The sequence below is a fragment of the Rhea pennata genome, chromosome 7 (genome assembly GCF_028389875.1).
Source record: "Rhea pennata isolate bPtePen1 chromosome 7, bPtePen1.pri, whole genome shotgun sequence".
In the NCBI taxonomy this organism is placed as follows: Eukaryota; Metazoa; Chordata; class Aves; order Rheiformes; family Rheidae; genus Rhea; species Rhea pennata.
This window is the reverse complement of record NC_084669.1, coordinates 35,998,077-36,025,078: the sequence shown is the minus strand read 5'-3', so window position 1 is coordinate 36,025,078 and position 27,002 is coordinate 35,998,077. Positions and strand designations below refer to the sequence as shown.

Below are 27,002 nucleotides of genomic sequence, written 5' to 3'. Positions count from 1 at the left end.
GCTCGGCGTTCCCGCGCGTCGCAAGTAGCCCCCTCCGCGCTCCTTACAGGTTGCTGCCAGGTTTGACTTGCGCGGGACGCTCGGGGCGGAGATCGGTGACTCGACCCGAGGGAGCGCTCGGGACGTGGTTTTCCCAGGCCTGCTGGAGAGCAGGGCTCGGCAGACGCTTGTTCTTTCTCCACTTACCAGTATCCCCCTCCTCCTGCCGGCCCCGGACAACGACCGCGTCCTGCTCTCGGAGACCCGAGGAATTCATCCGGCCAGCGGGAAAGGGCCGCGCGCGCGGGGGGCCCCCGCCGGCACGCCGCTGCCCGGGCAGCCCGCTCCTCGCCGGGGACGGCAGTGCTCCGGGCCCCCCCCCCCGAGACGCTGCCAGGCGGCCTACGCTGTTCCTTGTCCTATACGGAATACGTGGCAAGAACGCCGTGTTCCAGCCGAAATAAATACAGTCCTTAATATAAATATGGACGTGATTAAATACCGCGCTGCAGTTAAAAGCCTCCAGGGCGGTGATAAATCTCTCCTCCACGCGGCTACTGGTGCTCTAAGCAGAGCCCTTGCAGTTCATTAAGGGAAAAACATTTCAGGACTCTCAAAGGAACAAGCAAAAAAGCACAGAACAGGGCTCAGAGGTTCGGAAACACTTTATTTTTGCCTTCTAATTTTTTTTTAAGGGGAATAAAAAAAAGAAAAAAACACCCACAAAGCCTGCTCCTTTTAAAACCCATTCAAAAGGCTTCGGAGAGGGTCCCAGAGGAGCAAGGCGCAGGTGACAGCACAGCAGTGGCACGCAGACGGTCGCTTCCCCAGGAAGGATAAGATTTTCGAGTTCACGTTAAAGCAACTTCCGCAGCTTAACAGTTAAGCCGGCTACGATTTTATTCAGCAAGCCTTGAAGCTTTATGGGAGACATCTCGGTCGTTGCTTGGGTAACACAACATCGGGGACCTTTCCTCAGACACGGCCGCAGCTCGTAGCAGTTTCCTGGGGTAAAAGCGAGCTCGAAAACGGAGAGCCCCCAGGGCCCCCCCGGAAAGGGCCGCCGCTCCTTGCCGAGCACCGCTCCTGCAGCCCGCGGTAGGAAAAGTCACGCTCTTGCACGCGCGCGGGGACTCCCCGCTTGTTGATACGAGCCGGATCCAATAACCAAATCCACCCACGGCCGCGCCTCCGATATTCGCCGTCGCACGGGGAGCAGGCTTGGTTTTCCCTTCTCGCTCGCCCTCCGGGTTCGGGGCCCGTCAGCTCCGCGCCCCCGCCGAACCCCAGGCAGCCGCTGGGGAACACAAGGTGTTGGGGGGGGGGGACACTGGGGGGAGACCCCCCACTGCAACGGGGCTCCGACCGCGCAGGGGCAAACGCAGGCGCACGAAACGCCGGCGCCGCCGGGATTAGCCCGCAGCTCTCCCTGCACAATAGGTATTTCCCAGAGCGCTAAGCCGCCGGCCAACAGCATCTCTTCTGGAAAGAACCACTGAACACCAGTTAACACACATCAAAAAAAACGTTTAATATTTTCCACAAATACCACGTAACACTAGTATCGTAGCTACTAGTGTGCAAAGTAAAAAGACTCTCTACCTTTGCAAAACCAGTTAGGCATGCAATTTTTCAGGTAGACACACACTTAAAGCTGCAAGGACTGGTTGTGACTCACGTGTTACTTTACGACACTCACGCACAGTGCACCGTAACGCATACCGAAGTGTTACCAAGAGGCAGGGCAATCCAAATCTTAGGGGGCGCAAAGAGAACGTAAGCAGGAGCAGCCTGCAAATTTCTGCCTACTTTCTGCAGGAAAAGAGAGGAGGGAAAACCATGCAGAGATCTCAAATTCTCGTGGTGGTAGAGGAAGGGGAATTAAACGCTATCGTGGGGGTCTCCCTCTTTGCAGAAAGACAGTGCTGTGACTTGCCAGTGTCGTTTAACTCTGCCTTCCTAACCTACTTTTAAGAAGTAACTGCTAGGTGAACACAACAAGGGCAGCGACTCGACGGAGGACACGGTACACCAAGTGCGTGTAATCTTTGCGGTCGCTTTAGCTTTTGGAACAAGCTGGGTCTGATTCTGGTTTTGCGGTTTGGCAGGTTTATGCACTTGGGTCCTCAAAGCCAAAATGAAAAAAAAAATCAAAGCCTCCAATTCCTCCTTAGCTTTAGCTGTCGCGTTTTGAGTGGCTGCTGAACAGTACTAAAGGTTAAAGCTCTGAGTGGAAGCAGATACCCAGTTAAGGCGCGAGAAGGAAGGGCACGGCCACGTGACACCGCTTCGCCGCGGGCGGCTGCAGCGCCCCTGTCTACGCTAGCCACAAGAGACGGAAAATGGGGGGTTTGGTTGTTTTTTTTCCTCCGTGAGAACCGCTGCGGAGAGGAGTCCAGCGCAGCCCGCCTCGGGACCGTGAGTCGCCCGATCTCCCGTGCCTGGCGATTTGGATTACCCCAGCCACCAACCTCGCTGTGTTTTGCTCCTCAGGGATTTTTAGCCGAAACGTTACAGGTTTTGCTCGGTAACACGACACCGTTCACAGAAGCAGCGGGAAGCACCAGTGGAACCAGATCTGTGGGACAAAGGCGTTTACTTTTACCGCGACGGAGACCAGGGATCGAGGCGGCGAGCGAGCGAGCAGCGTCGCCGAGTCCCGCGCGCAGAGCCGGGCGCGCGGCGCCGACGCACCGCGGCGCGGCCGCAGCCGCCCCTAAATCTAAAGGAGGGAGGTGCCGCTCCGCCGTCTCCGAAGGCGCAAGGCCCCGCGCTCCGCGGGGACGCCGGGAAGGGCACGTCGCGCGTGGGGCGAGGGCAGCTCTCCACGCACGTCACCCGGGGGCAATCTCATCTCGGACAACAACTGGTTTTTGACAGTTGCAGAAAGTATAGACTGATTTTCAAGGACCTACAGGTGGGGAAGGTACCAACAAGGTGAATAAGAAACATGCAGATTGGGGTCCGGAAACAGGAGATATTATTAACAGCACACGTTCTACCTTGCATCCTATTTATGCCATTAATTGTGTTTTTATTTTTATTCTTTTCCCCCCGATAAAGCAGCGAGTTCTGGGTTTTGGCCAGTTCGGACTAGGCAGTAGCCGCTCTATGAGAAAGTGCTCACAAGACAGAATCGGGGCCGGGACGGAGGCGTTCAGTTCTGCTCGGCGTCGCGAAGCCGGCAGCCCACCGCCGTGATGAGCGCCGCCCCCTTCCCGCTGCCGTCCTCCGAGAGCAGGAACGTCACGTCGCACTTGGGCGCCAGGTCCTTGACGGTCTGGTGCATGATCCTCGAGAAGCTGCAGAAGGGAGAAAGCCGCCGGCCGCCGTGAGGGAGGAAGGCAGGCAGGCAGGGAGACCCTGCGACAGCGCCCGGGCCCTTGCCCCGCTTCCTCTCTCGCCACGCGAAGGGCGGTAATGCTGGAAACCTCTCCCAGCCCGGCCTCTCTAATATTGCAGAAAAGAGGAGAGGAGGCACCACGTACGGTCTTCTCCTTCCCACCCACGCGTGGCTCAGACGGGCACGTCAACCTCTCCCCCTCCGGTCGCCCGCTCTTTCGGGCTCCTGTTCTGGCCTGTCGCTGCTTCGTGGCAGTCCCTCTCCCCTCCGCCCTGCTGCGCGCCAACACCCTCCCTGCCTTACTTTTTGTGAGCCCAGATCACTCCCTTGTTGCGCTGCAAGTTGCCCAGCAAGTTTCACCACCTCCTGCTTGGCAGAGCCCTCCGAACCCTGCTGGAGGCCTTTCCGTTTCCCCCGCTGCCTTTCAGGGAGCCCCGGCCACCCTCAGGCTCTCCCTTCCCGGCCCTTTTCCCCAGCCGGCAAGAGGCACCGGCTCCGGGTGGGCCGCGAGAGAGGACGCGCAGCAACGCGCCGCGGATCGTGGGCAGATACTCACTGTGGATGCAGCTTGTACAGAGTCCCGTCCACACCGACCGTTATTTCCAGGTGCTCAAGTCCCCGGTTCTCCCTGATTTTATCTACAACCGCAGCCATGCCGGCACCGCACAGCTGCGCCGCTCGCCGCGACACCGCTCCGCACACCGTCTTGACTATGATACTGTCGTCGCAGGTGCTGTTCAGCCCCAGCTGCTGCAGGATGGCTCGCACCTGGAGCAAGGCCAGCCGGTCGCTGCGGGGCGAGAGCAAGGCGTGAGGTGAGGGGCTCCCCGCGGTCCCAACCCCGCCGCGGGCAGCGAGCGGGCTCCGGAGTCCGGCTCCGCGCCGGCTTCCCCCTTCCCAAGGGCGCCGTGCTCTCACCTCTCGATCTGGGAGAGGAACTTGGTTTCGAAGATGTGCCTGGTCTTCAGCGTCTCCGAAATCTGGCCTCTGAACAGGAAGCCCCGTTTGGTGAAGTCGATCAAAATGTTGCGGACGATCTCCCCCAGGTACATGCCGCTGATCATCTTCTCGTACCTGCAACAGGAGACGGCGGCGCGTCTCAGCAGGAGGCTGCTCCTCCCCCCCACACCTTTTTTTTAATTAAAAAAGAAAAAAAAAGAAAAAGGCAAGCCCCGTGCTGCAAAACACCCTGTGCAAGTTAAATGATGTGACCAGGCACATCCAGCACCTTCCCGGGATTGCTGCCCACCGCAGAGGGAATCCCAGATCCGGCGGCGGCAGGGCTCAGGGACCCGGCCGCGACGTTTCGGGCCACGCAGTCCATTTAAGAATATGAACCGTCTCAGGCTTGTACCCAGCAAGCATCCTCCCTCTGAAGCGTCCAGCTCCTCCCGGAACAAGTTACTGCCCCGGGACCTGCCAACTTCTCTGCATCCCCCCAGTTCGCAGTCATCTCCTCTGGTCGCACAGCCTCTTTAACAGCCCCCTTAGCCTGACCCCAAAGCACGGCAGTGAAAAATTACGGAGAGGGGAAGGCTCGCGGGGGGCGGGAAGCAGCCGGGGCGGGCAGCAACCCCCGCGCTCTCGGCCGGGTTGCGGCGACGCCGACGCCAGCGGCTCCTCGGCAGCCCTTCCTCGAGGGGGCAGGGAACGACGCACCCGCGCGTGAGCCGGGCCTCCCCCCGCCAGCCGGGACCCAGCCTTCAGGCCAACAGCTAGGTCCTCTACCACGAGGTATTTCGTCCAGCAGAGGGAAGGTCGTAGCCACTCGCTCTTTTGGAGACAAAAAAAAAAAAAAAAAAAAGCAGCTACCAGGAGAAGGGCGGACGAGGGCGATCCCACGGGACAGCACGTGCTGCTCTTACGCTCTCTCTGACTGCGAGAAATCCAACCATCTCTTAGAAACACCCGAGACCGCCCGGCTTGGTCCTAGCACAGCAGTCTGCCCGGTACCTTTGCTTGCCAGCATTTAGCGAATAGTCGTCAACTGCCTTGTCGTATATTGTCCTGATGTCGTCCAGGCACCCGTTATCCCCAAAAGCTCCCCATTCCATGTTCACGCACATCCTTCCTTGCTCGCCATCCACCATCTCCACGTTTCTCATCTCCTCCATGTAACAGGCATTGCTGCCGGTTCCTGAAAGAGGCAAACACTGAAATTACTCTCTTTTTGAATCAAAGCAACACCGGAACAACCATGAGCGCCCTGACAAAGCCTCTGGTAGATCTTGAACGTGCACTTCCCGAACGGTGAAGTCATTCCTCAGCATGGCAACAAAACCTCTTCAATAATCCCACATCAAGGGTGGCCAATACCGCACGAGCTGCTGCTGCTGCAAGGAGCCCAGGAGGCCCCCACGCAGGATTCAGCCTGCCTAAATTTAGGCTCAGAAATGGGGTGTGCAGCTAGTTGCCTTTAGCAAGAAAGAGAGAGACCTCTATAGAGTGCTTCAGGTCATCGCCACGCTGAAGCACTTTCAGGGGAGACCTCTTCCTTCCTTTCTGTCGACCACAAAGAGTGGCCAGATCGAGTGCGGTCCCCATATCAGCACCTCTTCAGATGCCCGCAACGGAGCAAAGCAAATCCATGTCCTAGGCGGAGGAGGAGCAGCGCGGCCCCTCCAGCACGCCCACCTCTGGGGCTTCTTAACCCAAAACCACAGTAAGCGACCACCTCGATTCTGAAGTTAGGAGGCACCTTTCACAAAGCCTAAGGACCCACAAAGTTCAAGGGAAAATTTGCCTAACTGCGAACCTCAGCAAGCTCTGAGGCATGAGGCAAAGAAAATCTCTATGGGTATTACTGGGTATTTTAAATGATTTTTTTTTTTTAAGTTCTTATTTGTTTTCTTCTTTTTCTGATGCACAAAATTCAATTGCTTAAATCGATTCTCGGACAGAAAGGTCACTTCCGCGTTGAAGCGATGCCATTTAACGCCAGCGGCTCTCCTGCTACCAGTGGAGGAAGAGCAGAGGCCCGGTCTCATCTGCAGGAGCTTCCCAAGCATCTGGCAGAGGAGACCCAAAGCCTCGGTTCTGCTGTTTCAGAGAGGTGCCAGAGGCGGTGGTCAGCAGCACCCACCGCCCTTCCTGCCCCACGGACACGCCGCCGGCAGCGCCGCGCCGCCAGGGCGCCCTCCTGGGACCGCGCCGTGCTGACTCACCCTGGACACCTTCCAAGGCAATCAGCGGCGTTTCATTTCCTTAAGAGCCGCTTTGCAACCTAAAGGCCTCGCTTGTGCTCCGGGCCGCCTCGGCCCCCTCTTTGGGGGAGATCTCTGCTGCGCTGCGGGACCTTCTCTCTCTCTCCCACCGGGCAACGCCCCGAGAGCACATTTCTCACGTTGCCGCGAGGCGCCGGCCGCCCGAGCGTGGCATTCGCAGATGGCACCAGCCGTCCCCCCGGGGATTGGGACTGGGATTGCTTCAGCTGCCTCCCGGCTGGAAGGGAGCTGTCAGCCACCGCGCCCGGCCCGCCTCTCGGGAGCGCCCCGCTCCCCTTTCCGCGCTCATCCCCCGAGGCCACGTGCCCCCCGCGAGCTGCGGGCTCTCCGAGCGCCCGGCGGGGAGAACCGGCGCCGGCTAAACCGAGATACTCTAGGGAGTGGCTTTTGAGGGGACATCTGGTAGTCTCAAAGCCTTTCACTCCTGGACACCATAGCTACGTTTTCAGTTCAGAAAGGGGGATGCCTCCATGGGAGCTCACAGCCAGACCTCGGCCACCCCACCGCAGAGGACACCACGCAGCCCGGCACCGCGCCGGCGGCTGCATCCGGCCCCCCAGCTCCTTCCAGGAATTTGCCTGCTTTAGCCGACAGTACTGTTTAATAAGAAGAAGAAGAGCTGAATAAAAAGCAGCTCTAGCACGTACCCACAATGAGTCCAATTTCACAATTTGGGTCTTCGTAGGCACAAGTCATCATTGTGCCAACCGTATCGTTCACCACAGCCACCACATCCAAGTCAAACTCCTGCGGAAAAGCAAAATAAACCAGTGAGATCTCTCCAGAGTGACCAGCGTTTGGGGGCAACCCGCAACCCAAAAGGGGACGCGTGAAAGGGGACACCAGCAAAACACGCTGGGAAGAGGAAACTGAAAGCACTGCCCTGGATTTTACACATGCAGAAATAGGAACTTAATCTTCCAGCAGGTAGCTCGAGTTCCTCACGTGCTGTACCGCAGGCTGCGACATCAGAAGAAAGCCTAATCCTGCCTGTCGACTTCGGCTTAGGCGTGCTCAACTACAGACCCCTGACGGAGGCGCGCCGCCGACGGCTGCTGCCGTTCTGCATCGCAGCAGTGCCGGCAGCAAACCCCGTAGCCAAGGTTCTGGAGAGCCTTTTTTTCCCCACTTGCTCACAAAAATTTGCCAAACCTACTACTTACTGCCCTCTCCTCCAGCATTTTTCTTCCTCTTCCTAGCAAGTTTCAGCTAAGCTGCACGAGCCCTTTCCAAGGGCAAGGGGGGAAACTCCCGCTTAGGCTGCGCCGAGAGACTTTCCAACCCATTGAAAAATCCCACTTTCTCCACACTCTGATACAGGGACAGCTGGGTTTGAAATAGGCGGTCGGGTTTGACGTACGCTTCGAGAGGTCTGCCAAATTCGGCAAAGCTGGGAGCCCCCGGGAAAGGAGGGAGGGAGGCGGAGGGGGGAGCAAGGGGAGAAGCGACAGCCGCAGCTCGGTTCTCTCGGTTCGGCGGCGCAGCGCTCCCGTCCCCGCTGCGCGCGCTCCAGACCGCCCTACGGGGCGACGGGGCTGCCGGACGCCCTCTGCGTGGAGAGGGGGGCACCGCCGGTCACCCCGAGGTGCACCAACCCCGAGCCGGGCCCGCAGGGTCTGCTAATTCTAGAGCGAGAAGTAGGAGGGAGGGAAAAAAAATAAATTAAACTGAGAAGTCACCTCTCTTCTTTTGATTCCTTCTCTGAGCAAATACACCACGTCTTCTCCCTCGCAGTCCGTAGCTTTAAATCCTTTTGTCCAGTTGAGCAAGATACCCTAAAAAGAAAGAAAATACTTTATTACTAAATTTCCTTGTGCACAATATCCTGCTCCAAATCCTGCAATCCACCGAGGGAGAATCACCCAGCGTCTCTGTCTGATAATTTCCCTGCATTTACCCGCCCCCCTGGCCCATAAGCGCACAAAACCATAACCGTGCTTCACACAGCTGAGTGACCAAGGGCTGTTGCATGCTGGACATCCGAATGCTGCTCCTAACATTGCTGTATTTTCTCCTTTTCCTTACGCATGAATATTCACCTTATTTTTGCTAACACTCCAATTTTATTCCGTACACCTAGCATTTCATGAAGTTACACAGAAGGCTCTCTGTGGAGGAGGAGGACCGCTACCTCTTTGGAATTTTGCATCTAAAACCACTAATTATGCCTAGCCTCCAAATTTCCAGGACGGAATCGCTCAGCCTCCTGCCCAAAGATGGAAAATGAAAAAAGGAAACATCAGATGCCAGCACTCAAGGCTGGGAAACTACTTTTTCCAAAAACGCTATGGCATGGCTCACTAAAACACATATCACCAGGAGAAAGCGCTATTGCACAAAGCATAAAATGCAGCAGAGTCCAAAGGCAGCTGTGACAAATAAATAAATAAATAACAACACTAAGGGGTAGGGCACCTGCACACGTGGAAATGTGTGGGAGTTAAAGAGCTAACCCATGTCACAGGAGAGCAAGGAGGAGAAGGGTGCTCCGGCACGCTGCAGGCTGCGCCGGAGGCAGGTCGCTGGCAGCAGGGACAGACGGACCTCGACTCCGCTGGCAGCCCGCAAAAGCAGGGGCTCCAGGAAAACTAGCACAGTTCAACAGGTTTATACGACTGGAAAAGCCAACGACGCTTAAAGAGAGGAACATCACCGCCATGGGAAATTTGAATGCTATTACTCGCCACAGGCTGAGTAGCATTTGCGTTGCTGCCTTCCAAGGAGCTATTTATAGGAGCATAAAGGAGCAGCTGTACTGACCAAGGCAAGAGCACAAACCCTGCCCTCGTACAACCTTCCCGTAAGTATCACGTAACTGATGGGAAGGTGGAGGATGAGTCAGGCCTGGCGCGAGCTCAAAAGCAGCTACAAAAGACACTAATGAACTTACAGCATCCAAGCTGGTCTGTTTGCAAGGGAAGGAGAACGTGAAGCCAAGAGGAAGCCGTGCACCTTTTATTCCCATGTAATCCAGGAAGTCAGAAATGCAGGTAACGATGTGATCAAACAGCTTGAAAGAGAAGAAGTTACACGTTTGAATTTGTACGCGACACACTCAGGAGTGTACTTAAGAAGCGGCCGGGCCGCAGAAGAGGAGCACACAAATTCACCTCTTCTCCAGTTCCCTGCATCACTTCTATAGGAATGGCGTATATCTTATTGTGCATTTCTACCGTCCTCCGTTTACCGCTGCGGATTTTCACCAGCAAAACTCTGAAGTTCGTTCCTCCAAGGTCAAGTGCCAGAAAGTCTCCATTCTCTGTAAAAGAATAGGATAAATGAGATCTAGAAAAAGAGGTCCACTTTTGCCCAGAAGGTGGAAGCGTCTATCACAATGAAGATTTTAGGTGCCGCTCTGTTTGTTTCAGACCTTTTCTCCCTCCTTTTTTTTAATTAGCAAGAGAAAGAGGGCCCACAGAGTAGCTCCCTCAGGAAAAGGACAAACTTGGTCAGCCCCTCTGGAAAGCCGAGAGCTGCCCAGGGTCTACCTGTCCCATCCGGCGTGCTGCGGACAAAGGTGGGCAGCATTTTCACTTTGGCGGTCTCGTGGGTCTTCTTCTTCAGCCCCGCTTCCATCTCCGTCCTCATCCTCTTCTTCACCTGCAGCAGCTGCTCGTGTGTGAGCTTGAACTCGGCCAGGGTCTCATCGATGAGCCGGTGCTGCTCCGACAGCCGGTAGGCCACCGCCGTCACCATCGCCGCCCCCTTCCCGCTGCCGCTCTCCGACAGCAGGAACCGCACGTCCGAGTCGGGCACCAAGCGCCGGGTGGTTTTGTGCAAGCGCCGGGCGTACCTGTGGGGAAGGGACGCTTGCGAGCCCACCACCCGCGGTTCCTCCTCCGCCACCGCCAGCACCAAGCACGTGGAGGCCAGCAGCTACTCCCGAAGGCCAGCAGGATTAGGGGCCAGGGCGGCTGTGTCATTTCTGACACTAGAACTCTCGCCAAACAGATGCGGCCAGGTTAGGGGATAACCCTGCGCAAAAGGTCTCAACTTCCTCCTGAATTTTACACAAACCTGAACAATTGTTTGGTTAAAACAATAGCTGTTAAAAAACGGGGGGTGGGACCAAGCTAGGTTGTTTTTAAAAAGGCATGGAAACGTAAGCACCAATTTTTCCAAGAGGACGGTGTTACACGCAGTCACTTTCGAAACAGCTGAGCTTAAGCTGCAGAGAGCGATCAACCCCCACCGATGAAGGTCTCCCGAAAGCTCAGCGCGCGGGCACAGAGGGACGTTCGGCTCAAAGCGACCCCCGTCCCGGGAGGTCCACGGAGCGGCACGGGACTTACTGCGGGTGCATCTTGTAGAGGGAGCCGTCCACCCCGACGGTGGTGCGGAGCCGGCCGACCCCCTTGTTGTCCCGCAGCTGGCAGAGGATGGCCCCCAGCGTGGCCGCCACCAGGTTGGCCGAGCGGAAGGACACGATGGTGCAGACGTGCTGGACGGCCACGCAGTCCTCGTGCGACGGCTCCACTCCCAGGCGGGTTAAAATGTCTTTGGCTTTGCTCAGGCCTTCTTTGCTCCTGCGGAGAGAGAGTTGCGCAGCGCACGCTTGAGGGGGAAGCTACGGAAAGCAGAACCGAGGCACGTCCGACCACGGGTGGTCCCACACGCAGTAACCCCGCAGGGAGTTCGAGAAGGGCGTTAGAGAGAAATCAGCAAGGACCCTCCGAGCACTTCTACAGACCGGGGGAATTAAATGCATTTTTGTCACACCGACACTGTGAACTTCAAACAGCTTCTTCTCGCTGGAGCTGGAAGCGCCAGCAAAGTCCTGAGCCTGCGGCTAATCCCGCGCTCGCATGCTTGTACGTCTTGATAAATTAAGCGCAGCTTGAAGAACAAAACCCAGAGCTAAAGCTGCCCAAGTGATCTAACGGGTCTCTTTTGAGACTTTTACAACCTCGCTGAACGTTTGCCCCTTGTGCTGAGGTTTCCCACGTTAGCACCCAGCCTGAGAGCAAAGCTTCTGGATGAAGCTCCCCCCACATCCAGCTCAGTCACGGTCAGGAAAAAAAAAAAAAAGAAAAAAATATTGTGGTGTGTATATCTTGCCACTGCTAGCTACACTCCACGCATCTTTTTAAGGGCTCTGGCATCTGACTAGCGATGGACAGAAACTGGAAACTGCCTCATACATATAACCAATGTGCTCTTAGGGGTGTGGGGCGGAATTTCAGGACAAATTTTGCTCTCAGTAACCAAAGTCCCTGGCTGGTTTCCACCTCCCATTTTTTCACTGTTGTTTGACATTGCATCGGCTCCACCCAGACCTCTGCGGTTAAGGCAGAGGGATCCACACGGTTAGTGGAAAGCTGCTTAGATAGGCAGTCTGCCGGGGTACGAGTACAAGGCAGGGCGCAACAGGCTTGTGGAAGTTACTGGCGGCGTCCCCGGGGCGCTGTGCTCTGCCAACGCTACCGCCACACGTGCATGAAAACCGGAAGCTTTTCAAAAGGCAAAGCTGGCCCGACGAACACAGCACAAGCAGTCCCAGCAAAGAGAAGTTTAACAGGCAGTAAGCGCTGGCCGAAAGGGCAACGGCGCTGCAGCAGACCAACCAGCACATAGCCGGGAGGCTGGCACGTAGCACCCGCCACCGCCGCCGGGGCCGAGCGCTCCGGCTTCTTTGTCGCTCGTATTTTCTCCCTGCCCGGCGATCTCGTGGAGACGGCAAGGAGCGACACAAGCATTTCGCAGGAGGCCCTCTGCCAATTCACTCCCGCGCTTAGTGGCCATGCAGGGACATCAGAGGCTTGTGAGCAGCAGCATCACGCACAGGCACGGGAAAGCTGCTGTCCCTGCAAGCAGGCTCAGCCTCGGGTTGCTTCTACCAGCAGTTAACTCCAGGAAAAGGGCAATACCACCACCAGCGCATAGCTCAAAACCTCCCTTCGCAGCTTGGAGGAGAGGGTGCTGGCCAGTGCTGCTGGGCTCAGATAGGCCACAGTGAAAACCATCCTCAACACAACCTGTTCCCCATAACGGTAGCACCACAAGATAAAAGTTCAGAGATGTTCTGGGGCAGGGAATAAAGAGCGAGGTACTCACTTTTCTATGGCGGAAACGTGCTTAGTCTCAAACTTCCCTTTGGTCAGAAGCTCGGGGGTGATCCTTCCCTCGAAGAGCAGCCCCTCCTTGGCCATCTTCACCAGGATGAGCCTGACCAGCTCCCCCATGTACAGCCCGCTCACCATCTTCTCAAACCTAGAGGGAAGGACAGCAGCAGTCACCACAGGCAAACTTCAGTTTTACTCAAAATATTCTTCAACCAGTGAACTCATAGAGCAAGCTGAAAAGGGAGCTGGAAGACACGCTCATCGCATGAGAGCCAAAAACTGCATGTATATGTCAATGAACGCTGAAATCTTATCGCTTTGGTGGCCATGCCCAGCACTCGTCCTGGCGAGGGGCCCTGCTAGCTCCTTGCAGACAAGCCAAGGGCATTGCTCCTGCAGCACCAGGGCTTTCTCGCCAGGAAGGGTTCAGGCGAACACAAAGCAAGGCCTCACTACATAAGACAGGAACAGGCTTTGAACCAGCAAGTGAGGGAATTTATGCCTTTTTATTTATTTATTTATTTATTAACAGCACTGATCAAACAACTAGAGAGCAGTCACAAAGGAAGCAAGAACATCTTTAATAAATTAGAGCACATAATGAATTAAATCAAACAAAAATACTTGTTTCCAGCTGGCAGTCATCTGCCTGCTGTGCCTTCTCATAACCCCCCCCCCCCCATTTTTACTGCCTCCACAAGCAAAGGTGACTTTGGAGGTTCTTCAGTAATATAAGATGTTCCCCAAACCACAGAAAGTGAGGATGGGAGGACCTTGTGGTTTTTCCAGTCTATCTTCTATCCCCATGGTCAGTGCTAGACACACACTCAACAGCACCGGAGCTTTGTCCAATCTGTCCCTGGCAAGCTCTAGGGATGGAGGTGGCAGCCACCCTCTTCCCGTGCTGCCGTACCCCTGACATTAAACAGTTTGTCTTTACGTCTCACCAAAATCTTCCTTCTGCTGCTGAGGAAGAGCTATTTGTCCTGTCCTCAGCGGGCAGCATATCCCTTTCCTTTTGCAGATACCCGTGAGCTACGCAAGAGCTGTCACCGCGTTTGTCTTCCACCTCCTCCTCCCCGGACTACCCCAGCTCCTCCCGGGTTTCCCAGGGCCATGCGCGCTGGGCCTGCCTTCCTCCACTGGCTTTGAACCCCCCGCCGCGCTCTGGGCCCTGGCTCTGCAGAGGCGGCTCCTCCAGCCCAGCGCTTCAAAAGCCCACCGACAACCTTCAGCTCTGGTCTCCCTCAGCGCTCGCAACACTGCCGCGTACGAGGCAAAAGTCAGAAAAACCACCCAACCAACCAAAAAAATGATAAGGCACCAGTGCAATCAAAAAAGCCACATCCGGACTGAGTGAGGGCTCAAGACCTGCTTGAAAAGCAGGAGCAGGACAGGGCTAGAGCTGATGGGAAATAAATCGTGAGTGTGGAAACAAATCACGACTCTGAAGACAAGATGCATCTGAATTACCTGATAAACCAAATGCAAATTTGAGATAAGATCTGAGATAACACAGGCAGCTTTGGACGCTAAGGACCTCGCAAGGAAGCCGCTCTACCTCAGAGTTTGCTCTCTCACCCTATTCAGTACAATAATTAAGATAACAAACAAGCCTAAGTTAATTTTAATCACCTAGCTCAGGCCAGAACTGCAGCGATAAGCTGTGAACTGAAGCCAACAAAGTAAATACCCACAGCCCTAACGGGGAGATTTATAACCCTGAGCAGATCCCGCACTTCCCAGGGAAGGTCCCCTCCGCTTCAGCAGCTGCTTGCGGCACAATTTGGAAGCAAAGAGCAAACTATTCAGGGTTCAGGAGAGCCCCTGTCCTCTTCCCAGCCACCTGGCCACCAGGCAGGCAGCTCCGGGTGGTCCTCAGCCACCGCTCCAGCAGCACGGGGCCCCTCTGGCCCTCCTGAGAGGGAATAACTTCACCTGGATCAGCAGAAGCCAGAAAGCCTGCAAGTAACAGCCTCACTTACAGCTGTTTTCCAGGATTGAGGGAGCCGCGGTCGATCTCACGGTCAAACTCGGTCCTAATATCTTCCAGCGAGCCGTCGTCCCCGAAGGCCCCCCACTCCGTGTTAATGCACATCCTCCCCTCGTCGCCTTCCACCAGGTCGATGTGCCTCATCTCCTCCATGTAGCAGGCGTTGGTGCCCGTGCCTTTAGGGAAAGGACGTCAGGAAACACGCCGCGCGCAAAGCAACAAGCCCCGCGCGCGCTGCCGCGGCGACGTGCGTTACCGATGATCAGGCCGACTTCGCAACGCTGGTCGTCAAAGCCGCAGGTCATCATGGTCCCCACAGTGTCGTTCACCACTGCCATGATATCCGCGTCGTAGTCCTGACGGGGAAACACAGCGTTACCGGTACCACGCGGACTCTCTGGAAAACACCACTTGTGCTGATCACCAGCCCTGCTTGTTCCCACCAAGTTCCCCAGTAACGGCAGATAAACTGCATGTCTAAACACCACAGCTGCATTTTTTTTTTTTTTAAAAAAAAAGTATCATCTACTCTATCAATCCCTATCCCATACCCAAGAATACAGAGAGAGCAGATCAATGCACCGGGCAAACCACAAGCAGCACAAGCAGCAGCGGAGCCTGCAGGGAGCAAGACCCCGCTGTCCCGTAAACACCCTCAGAACAGGGAAAGAAAAGCAGACGCGTGCATGAGAGGGGGAGGAACTCCACAATTAAAAGATCATGGAGCGATTTGATACGTTTTTTGAGGAGCCAGGTCTAGAAAACATACTCCCAAGGTGCCTACCTCTCTTGGAATTCATTTAAAACGTCTACGATGTTTCTTTCAAGCAAAGGTTTTACCAGATGCACAAGAGCAAGTAACGCTAGCCTACCAAAGCGCCGTGCGATCGCTCCTGCCGCGGCGCGCGGCGCGCTACGCTACCCCCTCCCAGGGCTGACGCAGCAGCAGACCCCAGCAACGCCGTGTGCCGACGGTCAAACTCGGGCTCACTTAGGGGTCCGCCGCCGCCCGGAGCGAACACGGCCCCGCTCGCGATGGAGCCGCACGTCGGGTCATCGACGCGCCGCTCGGCCAGCGAGGCACCGCGACGTCGCCGCCCCCACCGCCCGTCGGGAACGGGGGCGGCGGGGGACACCGGCCCCACAGCGCGCGTCTCCAGGCGGGACGGCAGGCCCACGCCGGGGCTCGGCTCCGCGCGGACTCACGACCGAGAAGCACGCCAGCTGGTTCGGGCGTGCAACCAAACGAGGAGAGCGCGCGGCTTACCCCCCGCTTCTTGATGGCCCTGTTGAGCAGCTTCACGACGTCCGCTCCCTCCACGCCGCTCGCCTTGAAGCGCTTGGTCCAGGTGATCAGGACGCCCTGATGGAACAGCAGGGTCACAGCTAAACACGGGGCCAGCGCGAGCTCAGACGCACCCGCGACCTTGCTCCTCTTCGTCCAAAACAAGACTCCTTAACGTCAAATGTACCCTCAGGTCTCTTTCCTGGTGCGACCTACCAACCCAATCGGGGACCACCGATGGTCTTTGGTCCTCACCAACAGTCGCTGGAGAGATGGGAAACATTTTTCCCTTTCCCTTGCTAGAACGGGATTTGTTTGCGTTTATCCCTTCAGCCCATTCTTCTTCCTCTTACTCCTCACCAGTTTTTCTTGGAGAACCACTTAACTATTCACTTTTATACTGACAAGGATGAAGAGGAATGAAAATAAGACAAAAGACCAAAAATTAAGATGAAACTAAGCAAAATGCAGGAGACTGGAGATCTCTGCAGGAGCAGAGGCAAGCCAGGAACAAATCTGGCCTGCAGAATCCAGAAAATACATGTTTTTCCAACCTCCAAAAGTACCACTTTTTTTTAATATATATTACTATTATGAGACACCCTCCCTGGCCTCTTGTAACCCCCTGTAGTGACGCTGAGCCCCGTGCCGAGCCCCATGCCTCCCTGCTCCGAGCACACGCCGAAGCGGACCAGGCAGGTGGGACCAGGCTGCTTTCACAGCCACATTTTCATAACGCGGGAGCTCTTCCGCCCATTAAAAAAGTCATGACGTGTTCTTACCTCATCCAGCTTGGATTGCCGACACGGGAAAGAAAACGTAAACCCGACCGGTAATTTCTTGTCTTTGATCTGCTGTTTCTCCATAAAGTCTCCCAGGCATTCAGCAACATGATCAAAAAGCTATTAAAAAAAAGAGAGAGAGAGAGAGAGAGAAAGCAGAACAGCCATGAATCGAGATCGAGCTTAGGGGAGAGAATATTTCAAACGCCCTACGAGGGTGGGGGGAGTGAGGAACATACCTGCTCCAAATTTTTTAAGACACTTAATGACAGAATTAAGAAAAACTCTGAGGTAGCATATATTAACACCTTAGTAATTAATAAGTTACAAAATCAGTTGTTGTTTAATGCATCTAGTTCTGCATGGCATCTTTTACACTGATATAAAAACGCTCTTCCTGGAACAAGCGGCATGTGACTCTGCTGCCTGCCATAGTACCTCTACTTGCATTCAATGAGAACAAAATATTCTTTAATCCTTCAGTAATAAGTAGCAGTATCTTAAAAAGAGCAGGTGGGATGGGATCCCCCAGGAGGCTAAGCACTTTTACAAGACGCAGAGGGGAGAGCCCTGCATCTGCTGAACTCGGCACTACTGAGACCAGCAAAGTCACCGTGCAGGACCAACCCGAAAACACGCCTGAGCAACATCTCCGTTGCCTTCTCCATCCCGCGCCCGGTTTTCCGGCAGCAGGATCCGCACGTGTGGACGAGCGCACGGGCGCAAGAGGCGGGCAGGGAGGCCTCCCGCTCCCAGCTGTTCGGAAAGGCCCTTAGGCAGATTGCAATGCTCGAAGCTGGTCGCAAGGCAGAGATGAAGCCTCGTCCATCAAAACAACATAAATACTCCCAGGTCTGCACCAGTGACAAAAAAAACCCAGACATTCCTTGAACTGTAAATGGATGTTAAACCCATCACCAAGTCCCCTCTCGTCCCAAAAGATAACGTCACATTTTAGCTCCCTTGGAGAGGGGGGCGGAAAAAAAAATCCATCCACAGCTTTGGTGGGCAGAAGCAGGAAAACTGCCCCGAACAGCAGGGATAACTGGGAGGGAGCTCAAACAGGTGTCCGTCCCGGCTGCTGCTCGCGCTGAGCTCCCCGGGCTTTACACAGTCTCCGCAGCGATTCTGAGACCGAGAGGGAACATTTGCCCGTTTGAAGCAGGACAAGAAGCAGCGCTGTAACACCAGCGTCTAACAGAACGCATCTAAACCCATTCCTAAAACGAGATCAAACTTGATTACGCGCGGCTGCAGGGGTTTCCCAGGGGGAACGCTGCCACTCCGGGCTCCAGGCAAACCAGGGAGCCTCCACCGAGCAGGCACAGCAAGGCCGGGAAAAGAAAGCGCGCTGCGCTTCCGTAACGCTGTTCTCAGCTATTTCGCCGTTTTCAGCCAAAAGGAGAATTTTAGTTAAGCAATAAAATACAACAATTTCTCCGAGAGGAGCACAGCAGCAACAGGATTGCACGTGTCTGTCAAGGTTTCCATCAATCCTCCTAAACTTTCAGCTGCCACCAGGGCTACGGACACCAGCTATGGGCCGCCTGCAAGCCGCGCAGGAACGGAGAGGACAGGAGGCCCGAGTTTTGCTACGAAACCCCTCGTGCACAACGAGCAGCCACCGGCGCAGAGGGGTTTCAGGTGACCCCTCGCTCGTGGGCGACCGCCCCGGCGGGCCCGTTAGGCACGCGGGGAGCACGCCGCAGTCAGCACGGCACGTGCACAGCCCGCCGCCGCCGCGCGCACGGGCAGAGCGAGTTAACCATTAGCCACGTCCGTGACATTGCAATAGCAGCATCTAGTCCATACTTTACAGTCTTGCTGAACTTCTTTTAAAAAAAATTTAAAAAAAATAAAGTACAGCAAGGAGACATTGCTCAAAAGGAGAAAGGAAAGAGCCGCATTTATCGATTTTGCTACCGTCAGTTTGAGCTGGCTCCTAAGGAGACTCAAGAAAGCAGCTATATGTGCAATGCCCATAATAAAACGCAAACCTCAGAGCTGACAGGACAGGAGAGCAACGCTACGCAGTTCCTGCAGGTTTCATTAAAACAGGGCAGGCAGACGGAGGAGAAACCCAAATTACGGGTTTTGTGTGCGGCAGGCAGCAGTATGAGCTCAGCTAGGATTGCTAAATGTCAGGAGACAGAATAAATGCTCCAGCCAAGAGGGAAGCAACCAAAATTTACACTCTCAAGGGCCTGAACGGATCCAACCACGAGACACTGAGTGATAAAGTATCAGGCTTCGTTACTTCCTCTGGTCACGATATTGCCTGTTCAAGTCTGACGCCAAGAAGCTTCTGTAAGGGTTGGTTTGGCTGGGGGCCAGCAAACTTTGGCAAGCATCTGAATATCCAAGTTCAGATCAAGTCACCTTGGTAGAGAAGCTACCAAGAACTTCAGGAGCGAGGAAACCCCAGCTACAGAGCAGGAGAGCAGTTACAAATCCAAAGCCTACCTCCAGGAGCTGCAGAACACCAAAAGCAACACGTAAATCAAGCCTTAAATGCACCGCGGTTCTCCGAGCCGATGAGGAAGACTTCTTACAGAGTTTAGACTCGCTATTACACTGCTGAAGTCAATAGGCGCTTTGCCCTTGACTCCAGCAGGGAACTGCCGAAGCCTACTGGTGCCTGACAGGTGGACAAAAATAGAAGCTTGAATGCAGTGGAGCAGAAAATATCAAAACGAACTGTGCCAGCGAGGCACGAAGTCGTAATTCACGATCCCTCCGATAAGCTGGTTATGTCCTCGGATTTTAAGCGTATAACTCACCAAAGTTAATGACACAGCTTGTTGAAAAGCGTATTAGTAACCTACACCACGCAGGAGGTTCCCTCCAAGTATTGCACTGATCTGGCTCGCAGCTTCAGGAGAACTTGAATCAGGAACGTCAGAGTCCTCAGGCCCAAATCGCCACCCGCTCGGGTGCCTCCTGGCATCCGTCACGCTTCCCTGCACGGTCTCACGGCACAGCGAACATCTCCGCTGCGGATAGTCTCTGTCACGGGACATCTCAGGACCCAGACCTAGCTCTGATGATCCTTCCAGTCTTCTCGGGGTACTTAAACACTGGAAATTATCTAGGCTGCCTCTCCACCAGGTTGGTCTAAGCTGCTTCTCTTCTCCCCAGGGGGAGTGGAAGCCTCCCTTGCTTGCCTCTTTTCTAGTTTAAAAGCTGTGACAACACCTATCAGCCCGAGCTCCGTGATACTGGTTCTCCACAGCCCAGAATAAAAGCCAGGACGAGGCCGCTGCCCACAGCGGGAAGAGCAAAGGAGCGCCAGGAACCGCTGCCTACGCTGAGAGGGCAACGCTTATTCGTAGGAATACTTATTTCCCTATCTCCGTCCACAACAGGCAGCTTGGCTCAGCTCCCCTCCGAAACCTCTCCGTGGGAAAGCTGCCGTGCGTCCTTTCGGCCAGATAACAAAGTAACGATACTGGGAAAAGTCTTTAAGGGGAGTGTGCTTTATTATTGTCACTCAGATACCGCAAAAATTTTTATATCAATGCTACTTACGAGCAACGATTGCCATCCGATGCACATTACTGCAGAGTAATTACCATCACCTACAGTTTTATTATCACCTATAAACGTTAAGTTTATTAAAACGACTACAGAAAATACACTAAGGATAGAAATGCCCTTTGCATCATTTTACGATTTTTTTCGTTCTTTTAAAAGAGACTAAGTTTCCTACAGGTCTCTTATGTTCTTAAATAGCATCCCGTTAAAAAAAATGTGTAAAAACAACAAGAACAAAAATTACCCGGTTTGTGTTGCACTGATGCAGAAAGACATTTGTATGTAAAATACCCACTGTAATCCATTTCTTAATCATAAAAAGACAACAAATTCTTCCAAACAATATTTGGATCCATTTACTTGGATTTCCAATTTGCTTGTTTTCCACTCTTAGAACACGGGAGACTAAAAACCCATTCCCTTTACGCAGCAAAAAATCAAGCTGAAGTTGTCCCACACCATCCCATCAGCTTCCTGTGATGTTTTTAAGGCACTCGTGATTCTTCACGAATGCCGAGCTCCTCAGAGGTGACTCTCGCGCTGTCCTCAATGTTTCCATCCATGACCTAGCGCTTCCTTTGCGGAGCTGGTCTTGCTATTTGCTCGCAGAAACTAATTTGTTTTCCTGTTCTTTGCTCCTAGCTGGGGCAAGTAACTTTGCTATAGGAGACAAAATTTTTACTTCTGTTTTTACTTCTATTTTTTTCTAACTCGGCCGAAAGATTTACAGCGCTGCTGTTTTTACAGGGATACCACAGCACCAGCCCATCTTTAGAGATAAGCCCTAAGGAGAAGACGCTTACCCGGGTCCCGCTGCCGTGCATGATGTCTTCAGGCGTATTATAAATTTCGCTTTCCATTTGCACCGTCTGCTTTTTCTCGTGCGACACCTTCACCCGCAGAATTCGGAAATAAGAACCACCGAGATCCAGCGCGATGAAATCTCCTTTCTCTGTGGGGAAGACGAGACGCACGCGGTAATCGCAACGCGCAAAGCCAGCGCGTACCAGCAAGCGCAAAGGGCTCGGGGCAAGCGATGTCCGCCTGCCGCGCGCCGAGCCGGGCCGGGCCGGGCCGAGCCGGGCCAAGCCGAGCCGGGCCGTGCTCTCGCCTCGCCGAGGAGGAGGGAGCAGAGGCGGCAGCGCTTGGGGCAGCGGGGCAGGCGGCGGTCGCCAGCCGGCCCCGCCGCGCGGCCTGCCCTCTGCTCTTCCTGCCAAGCTTCAGCCGTGCCGTCGGGAAGGCCGTTCCCGACACCTTCGCCGTTTTCCCTCTTCTACTTAAATTCAGGGCGGAAAGACCTTTAACAGTCCAGAGGACCATAAGCTGTCGAAGAGCCGCCTCAACCTTCAACTCAGCTCGCAAAGCCCTCCGACCCCACGCTGCCATCCCCCCCCCAAAGAAAAAAGTAGCGCTGGGTCTGCGATTTACCCGCTAGGGTTTCCAGACCCAAACTTGTCTCTGAGGTTGCTCTGCCCGTGCACGGGCCAAAACTACCTACAGTTGTCTTTAACTCCTGGTGGATGTTTCTTACTCACCCTCCTGGGCTTGGACGAGCCTCCGGGAGCCACAAAGAAGAGCAGCTTCCACACAGAAAACGCAACAAACCTCACGACACGCCGCGTGGGCCCGTAGCCCCTTAACGTAACGCTCGTGATTTCACCCCGTTACGACGTAGCTCCTTCTTCTGGCTGCCTTAGGCACGGACTGATGCTTTCTCAGCATCCAAACTGCAGATCGTGCCGTGCTTCCCCAGCTGCTTCCAAACAGCAGGGCTTTAAACATCGTTTTGTTCCGACACGACCGTCTTTTAAAACGCGACCCCATCCAGGCACCGGGCACGCAGTCCCCTGTCTCGCGTTTTGCGTGACAAATTCAGTCCTTCACAGCCTCCTTCAGCGTGACGAGGCCGGAAGAAAAACGCCTATCGCAAGCGTCTCGTTAAGCCAAATACCTGAATAACCTTCATCGTAATAGAGTATCAATTGCCAAACGTAAGCCATTACCTCCATTATTTAATGGAAAATCAACACCGGAGCAGATGGCTCCTTTTCAAGCCTAAATGCACCCTAGTACGTACTCCAAACAAACAGCGCACTTCAGAAAGGTCTTCTCCGGCGGCACGTTAACGGGCGAGCGCATTTGATTGCCAGCACAGCCAGGCCCCTTGCAAGGCAAAATCTAGAGAGAGTTATCCTTTGGGGTGAAAAAGGAAAGCTAAAACGTAAGGTTTGCTATATGCAAAGTAACAGCTTTCTTTCAGAGTGTTTCAGGAGTGACATTTTTTTGTAGTAGTTTTAATTGCACTTTTTTTTTTTAATAAAGTGTAGATTAACTCCTACTACTTGGGTTTAAGAAGACCCTCGAAAAGCATTTTGAGTTAACTTGAGATACTGTCCTAAACGTTCTGGACAAAAGCTTGCTGTTCGTTCAAATTAAGTCAGAACAAAGCAAAAAAAAAATTACCCTGCTAAGAACAACATCTCTACAATCTCCAAAAAAATATTGCTCAAAGGCTCCTTATTATTAAAGTACAGTAACAGAGATCTGCAACTAAACAACAGGGTTTTTATTCCTGAATAATCAGCTTTCCTAATAACAACTAGACAAGGAGGGGAGAGCTTACGAGGCGGAAATTAGAGAGGGGCCAGAAAAATGCCTTCGGCTCATACAGAGGGACGAAAGGCAGAAATCGCCTGCACCCTTCCCAGCGGATGGAGGGGGGGCTCAGTACCTTTTTTAGATAAACGAGAGAACGGTTTTGCCCTCGTTTCCAACGGCCTCCCAAGGAGATGCTAGAAATCTGCCTATTCAGCCCACGCTCGACGATTATCGCGTTACCCAGCGCCCGTCCCAGGCGAAGGGCTGCTCGCTCTCGCTCCACACTGCCGCTGCCCTACCCACAGCACGCCCATCGTTCGAGCTTGCTCACCCTCTCCTTTTTTTAAAAAACAAAAAAAGAAAAGAAAAATCACGTTGCAATTAAGAAGTTGGTGTTAAGGCCACACGAAGGCATGGCAGAGCAGAACTAGCAAAGACTGCCACCTCCTAGACAGCGCAAACTGATGCTAAACACCAGGCTTAATGTTCCTTCACCCAACAATTCCTCAATCTTAATTCAAGAGAGACTTTAAAGGTGTAAAGCAACTGTGTAACACAGTTGCAACTGGGCAGTTGCTGCAGAAAGGGACTTAATCTGTTACAGGCACTAAAATACGTGTAAGCAACCCACGTTCCACATTAAAAGCAAATCCAGTGTTACCACTAAATAATAAACACAAAAATAAGGGCAATCTTGATCTCGGACACCAATGCAACATCTCTTCCAGTTTTTGAGAGCTCTTTACCCCTTTTCATAAGATACACGGATCACAGAAAAACTGAGTCCTGCATCCAAGTTGAGAACGCTTGGTACAGCCAAGCGCCAGGGGTCTTCAAGCAACACGTTGCGAGCTCCTCGAGTTCCCTGGATCTCCCCAAAGACGGTCTGCAAGAGGTAACTACCAGAAAGCAAAGCTATGCCAAGAAGATCAAATTCTGCATACTGGGGGGGGGGGAGGAGGGGAGAAATACAGGAAGGAGGAGAGGCTGCAGCAAACTGCAAAGGCCACTGCATTCATTAAAACCCCAAATCCCATCAGCATGAATTTCATAAAATCAAAAAAAAAAAAAAACTCCCTGCACGCAGGTATTGATTGCTGGCAGGCAGCTCTCTATGTAAATGCATTGATTTGGGTGAACTGATGGCTGGAGAGGGCTCTTCTGCCGCCATCAGGGGGGCTCGACGCAGGAACCGCCAGATCCCCCGGCACCAGCTCGAGCAGGTTTGCGCGCGGACAGGAGGCTGCTGCCGAGATGCTTCCTTCGCTCGCCGGGATGCAAACTGCTTTGTCATCCTTGGGAGCACTTTGCCTCCTTTCTAAAAGGCTTCCCCCAAGCACGCCGTGTTTAACGCTCAAAACCGAGGCTGAGCTCCTTACCTGATCCGTCGGGAATGGACCTCACAAACGTAGGAAGCATTTTCACCGTAGCCGTGGGATTAAAGTCTCGGGAGAGGCCGTTCTTCATCTCCCTCCTGAAGCGAGCCATGATGTCTATGAGGGTTTCGTCGGAGAGCCGCATGGCGTAAAGGTATTTGTCGATCTGGAGGGGAAGGCACACGCCGCGGCGGAGTGAGAGCCTGCCCTGCTTCGGCCCGCGCCGCCGCTTCGGGAGCCCGGGGAGCGCCCGGACCCCGGGGCTGGCGCCCCGTCTCACGTGGCAGACACGAGCGCTCCCCTGCCAGGCGCCCGCCTAGGGCTTCCCGGCCTTGCACAGGCTTTCTTTTTTATTTATTTTTTTTTTTTTTTTTTAATCGGCCTCGGAGCGCAAGGAGGGTTCGCCAGGAGCCGCAGCGCGTTGCAAGGGGCAGCTCAGGCGTCACGAGCCTGTTTCTGCCCGCTCGCAACGCTGCTGCGCCCCGGCTTTTGGTTCCTAAAACGCCATCGCAGGGAGCGAGGCGGCGGCAAGGCGGGGGGCAGCTCAGGCCCCGCTAGCTCCCCGTCACGGGGCCGGGCCGCGGGCAGGGGGCTAACGCCGCCTCGGGGCGCGGACGCCCCACGTCCGTGGGCGACGTGCCACCCGCGCCTCTGAGGCCGCCGCGCGGGCACCCGGCCGCCTCCCTCACGCTCCAGGAACTGCAAAATGGCAGGGGGGAAATACATACGTGTACATATGCAAAATAGCAGGAGAGGGATAAAACATATATATGCAAAATAGCAAGGGGGGAATTATATACGTGCCAAATAGCAAGAGGGGGATAAAGAGAAAACAGGAGGGGAGCAGGGGGAAGACTCTCACGCTCAGGGAGCGCCCAAAGCCCGGCAAACACGGAAGCAGCAGTTTCTCCGAGCGCAGGTATCCCTCGCCCCCCCTCGCCAGCTGCACCCCGGCAGAGCCCAGCCGGGCCGTGCTTTTAACCCCTTCCCGCGACCGCGGCGGCGTCCCCAGGGGGAAGGGGGCCGCGGTGCCGGGGGGCGAGGGCGGCGATGCTGCGAGCGGCCCCCCGGCACGCAGCGGCGGCGGCGGCGGGTGTTTCTTTTCCGGAAGCAGGAGCGGCGGGAGGGCCCGGCCAAGGAGCCATGCACGCACGTCTGCCAGCGAGCAGCGCGCCGGGATGGAGCGAAACCCCCGGGTACCGCGCCGCGGCCGGGCGAGGCCGCATCCCGAAAACACGCCAACGGGAAAAGGCGCCTGACGGCCGTCAAAACCGCCAAGCCCGCCTTTTAAACAGGGTTGATTTATTATTTTTCCCCTGCTCCAAACCAAGCCAGGCCAACGCATAAGGCAGCCTCAGCAGCTCCCTAACCGAAACGCTTCCCGTGCACCCGGACAACGGCATCCGTGCGGCACAGGCCTCCAGTTAATTCCCTGCAGGAACGCCGCAGGGCTCCCCCCGTCCCGGCGCTTATCTCGGGGGGTCTAAATATAGCCGGCGCGGGCGGCGGCGCGGCCCCCGGGGAGGAGGCGGCGCGGGGCCCCGCCGGCAAAAGGCCGCGGCCGTGGAAGCGGAGCGGAGAAAGCGAGGCGCGGCGGCGGCGCCGGCCCCCCCGGGCCCCGGGCCGCACCGCTCCGGCCGCCGCGACGGGTTTTCCCCGCCGGGCCCCCAGAGCGGGCAACGGGGCTCCGCGCAGCCGGCGGGCGACGGCAGCCGCCCGCAGCGGGGAGAAACAGATGCAGTAACGCCAATAATAACAATCAATCGATCGATCGATCGAGCTGCCTTTTAAGCGTGACTCGCAGCCGCTTCCCGCAAACGCCGCAGCTGCAGCAGGCGACGCTGCGGGCGGGCGGGCGACGCGCTGCGCTTCGCTCCCCCCCCCCCCGGCGGGCGCCGGCGGCAGCAGCCCCCCTCCGGATAACCCTCCTCCTCGGGGCCAGGCCTCCCCGCGTGGCAAAAAATACATCCGTACGGAAACAGGCACGTTAAAAAGGGGCGCTTTTTTCTTTCTTTTTTTTTTCCTTTTTTTTTTTTTTTTTTTTTTTTGCGTTTTTTTCCGCCTCTCCGCGGCCCTCCGGAGCGGATGCCCCGGCGCTTCGCTCCCGCAGGCCTGGCGCTGGCGCGCGGGGAAACAGCAGAAAGATAAAATAAAAAATATATATATATTTAAAATACTCGTCCCTCGGGGGTCGGGGGGGTGCGGGGCGCCGGCCCTACCTTTTTGACCTGGTCCTCCTTGAGCTCGGTGAAGTAGTAGGCCAGGAGCTGGGCGGCGATCATGCTGCCGGCGCACGCAGGGATGCGGCGGGACGGGCTGGGAAGGGATGGGAAGGGAAGGGATGGGACGGCACGGCCGCGCCGCCCGGCAGCGCCTCCCCCGCCGCCGCCCCTTCCTCCCCCCCGCTTCCTCCTCCTCCTCCTCCTCCTCCTCCTCCTCCTCCTCCTCCTCCTCCCCCCACCACCACCACCACCCCGCCGCCGCCGCCGGTTCGCGCCCCGCGGGCGCTGCACGGTGCTGGGGCGCCGGGCCCGGCCCAGCCCCACGGGGGCGGTTTTAGGGCCTCCTGGAAGGGCGCAAGGCCTGCGGGGGGGGGGGCCGGCCGCCCCCGCCGACCCGGGGAGAGGCGGACGAGTAAAAACAATAATGAAATTAAAAATTAAAAAAAAATAATAAAGAAAGCAGCCTCTTCGCTAGGAAAATCTCTGGAAAGGTGCCCGAAGGGAGGGGGCCGGGCAAGGCCCCCGCGCCGTCACCGGGTCCCCGTCCGCCGCGCCAGGGAGCCGCGACCCGCCTCGGCGTGCCGGGACCTTTCCGCATGCGGCA

General features: G+C 55.4%; 1 protein-coding gene across 1 annotated transcript; it reads right to left on the bottom strand.

Moving 5' to 3' along the window:
* Nucleotides 1-1,485: 1,485 nt before the first annotated feature.
* Nucleotides 1,486-26,543, bottom strand: HK1 (hexokinase 1). Its single transcript, XM_062579529.1, has 19 exons — nucleotides 26,396-26,543; nucleotides 24,180-24,342; nucleotides 21,006-21,154; nucleotides 16,669-16,788; nucleotides 15,869-15,964; nucleotides 14,858-14,957; nucleotides 14,594-14,777; nucleotides 12,601-12,756; nucleotides 10,839-11,072; nucleotides 10,035-10,339; nucleotides 9,657-9,805; nucleotides 9,437-9,556; nucleotides 8,226-8,321; nucleotides 7,194-7,293; nucleotides 5,276-5,459; nucleotides 4,241-4,396; nucleotides 3,879-4,112; nucleotides 3,107-3,281; nucleotides 1,486-2,557 (listed from the first exon to the last, which is right to left on the bottom strand). The coding sequence occupies exons 1-18, from the start codon at nucleotides 26,456-26,458 to the stop codon at nucleotides 3,137-3,139; spliced, it is 2,754 nt and encodes a 917-aa protein (XP_062435513.1). The 5' UTR covers nucleotides 26,459-26,543; the 3' UTR covers nucleotides 1,486-2,557; nucleotides 3,107-3,136.
* Nucleotides 26,544-27,002: the final 459 nt, after the last annotated feature.

What these genes read in the sequence shown, in the direction of transcription:
- HK1 (XM_062579529.1), bottom strand. Translation starts at nt 26,458, where the DNA reads ATGATCGCCGCCCAGCTCCTGGCCTACTACTTCACCGAGCTCAAGGAG. An exon ending in GTCCATTCCCGACGGATCAG is followed by an intron (nt 21,155 to 24,179) that starts GTAAGGAGCTCA and finishes TCTTCCCCACAG; the next exon opens with AGAAAGGAGATTTCATCGCG. An exon ending in TGAAATTGGACTCATTGTGG is followed by an intron (nt 5,460 to 7,193) that starts GTACGTGCTAGA and finishes TGCCTCTTTCAG; the next exon opens with GAACCGGCAGCAATGCCTGT.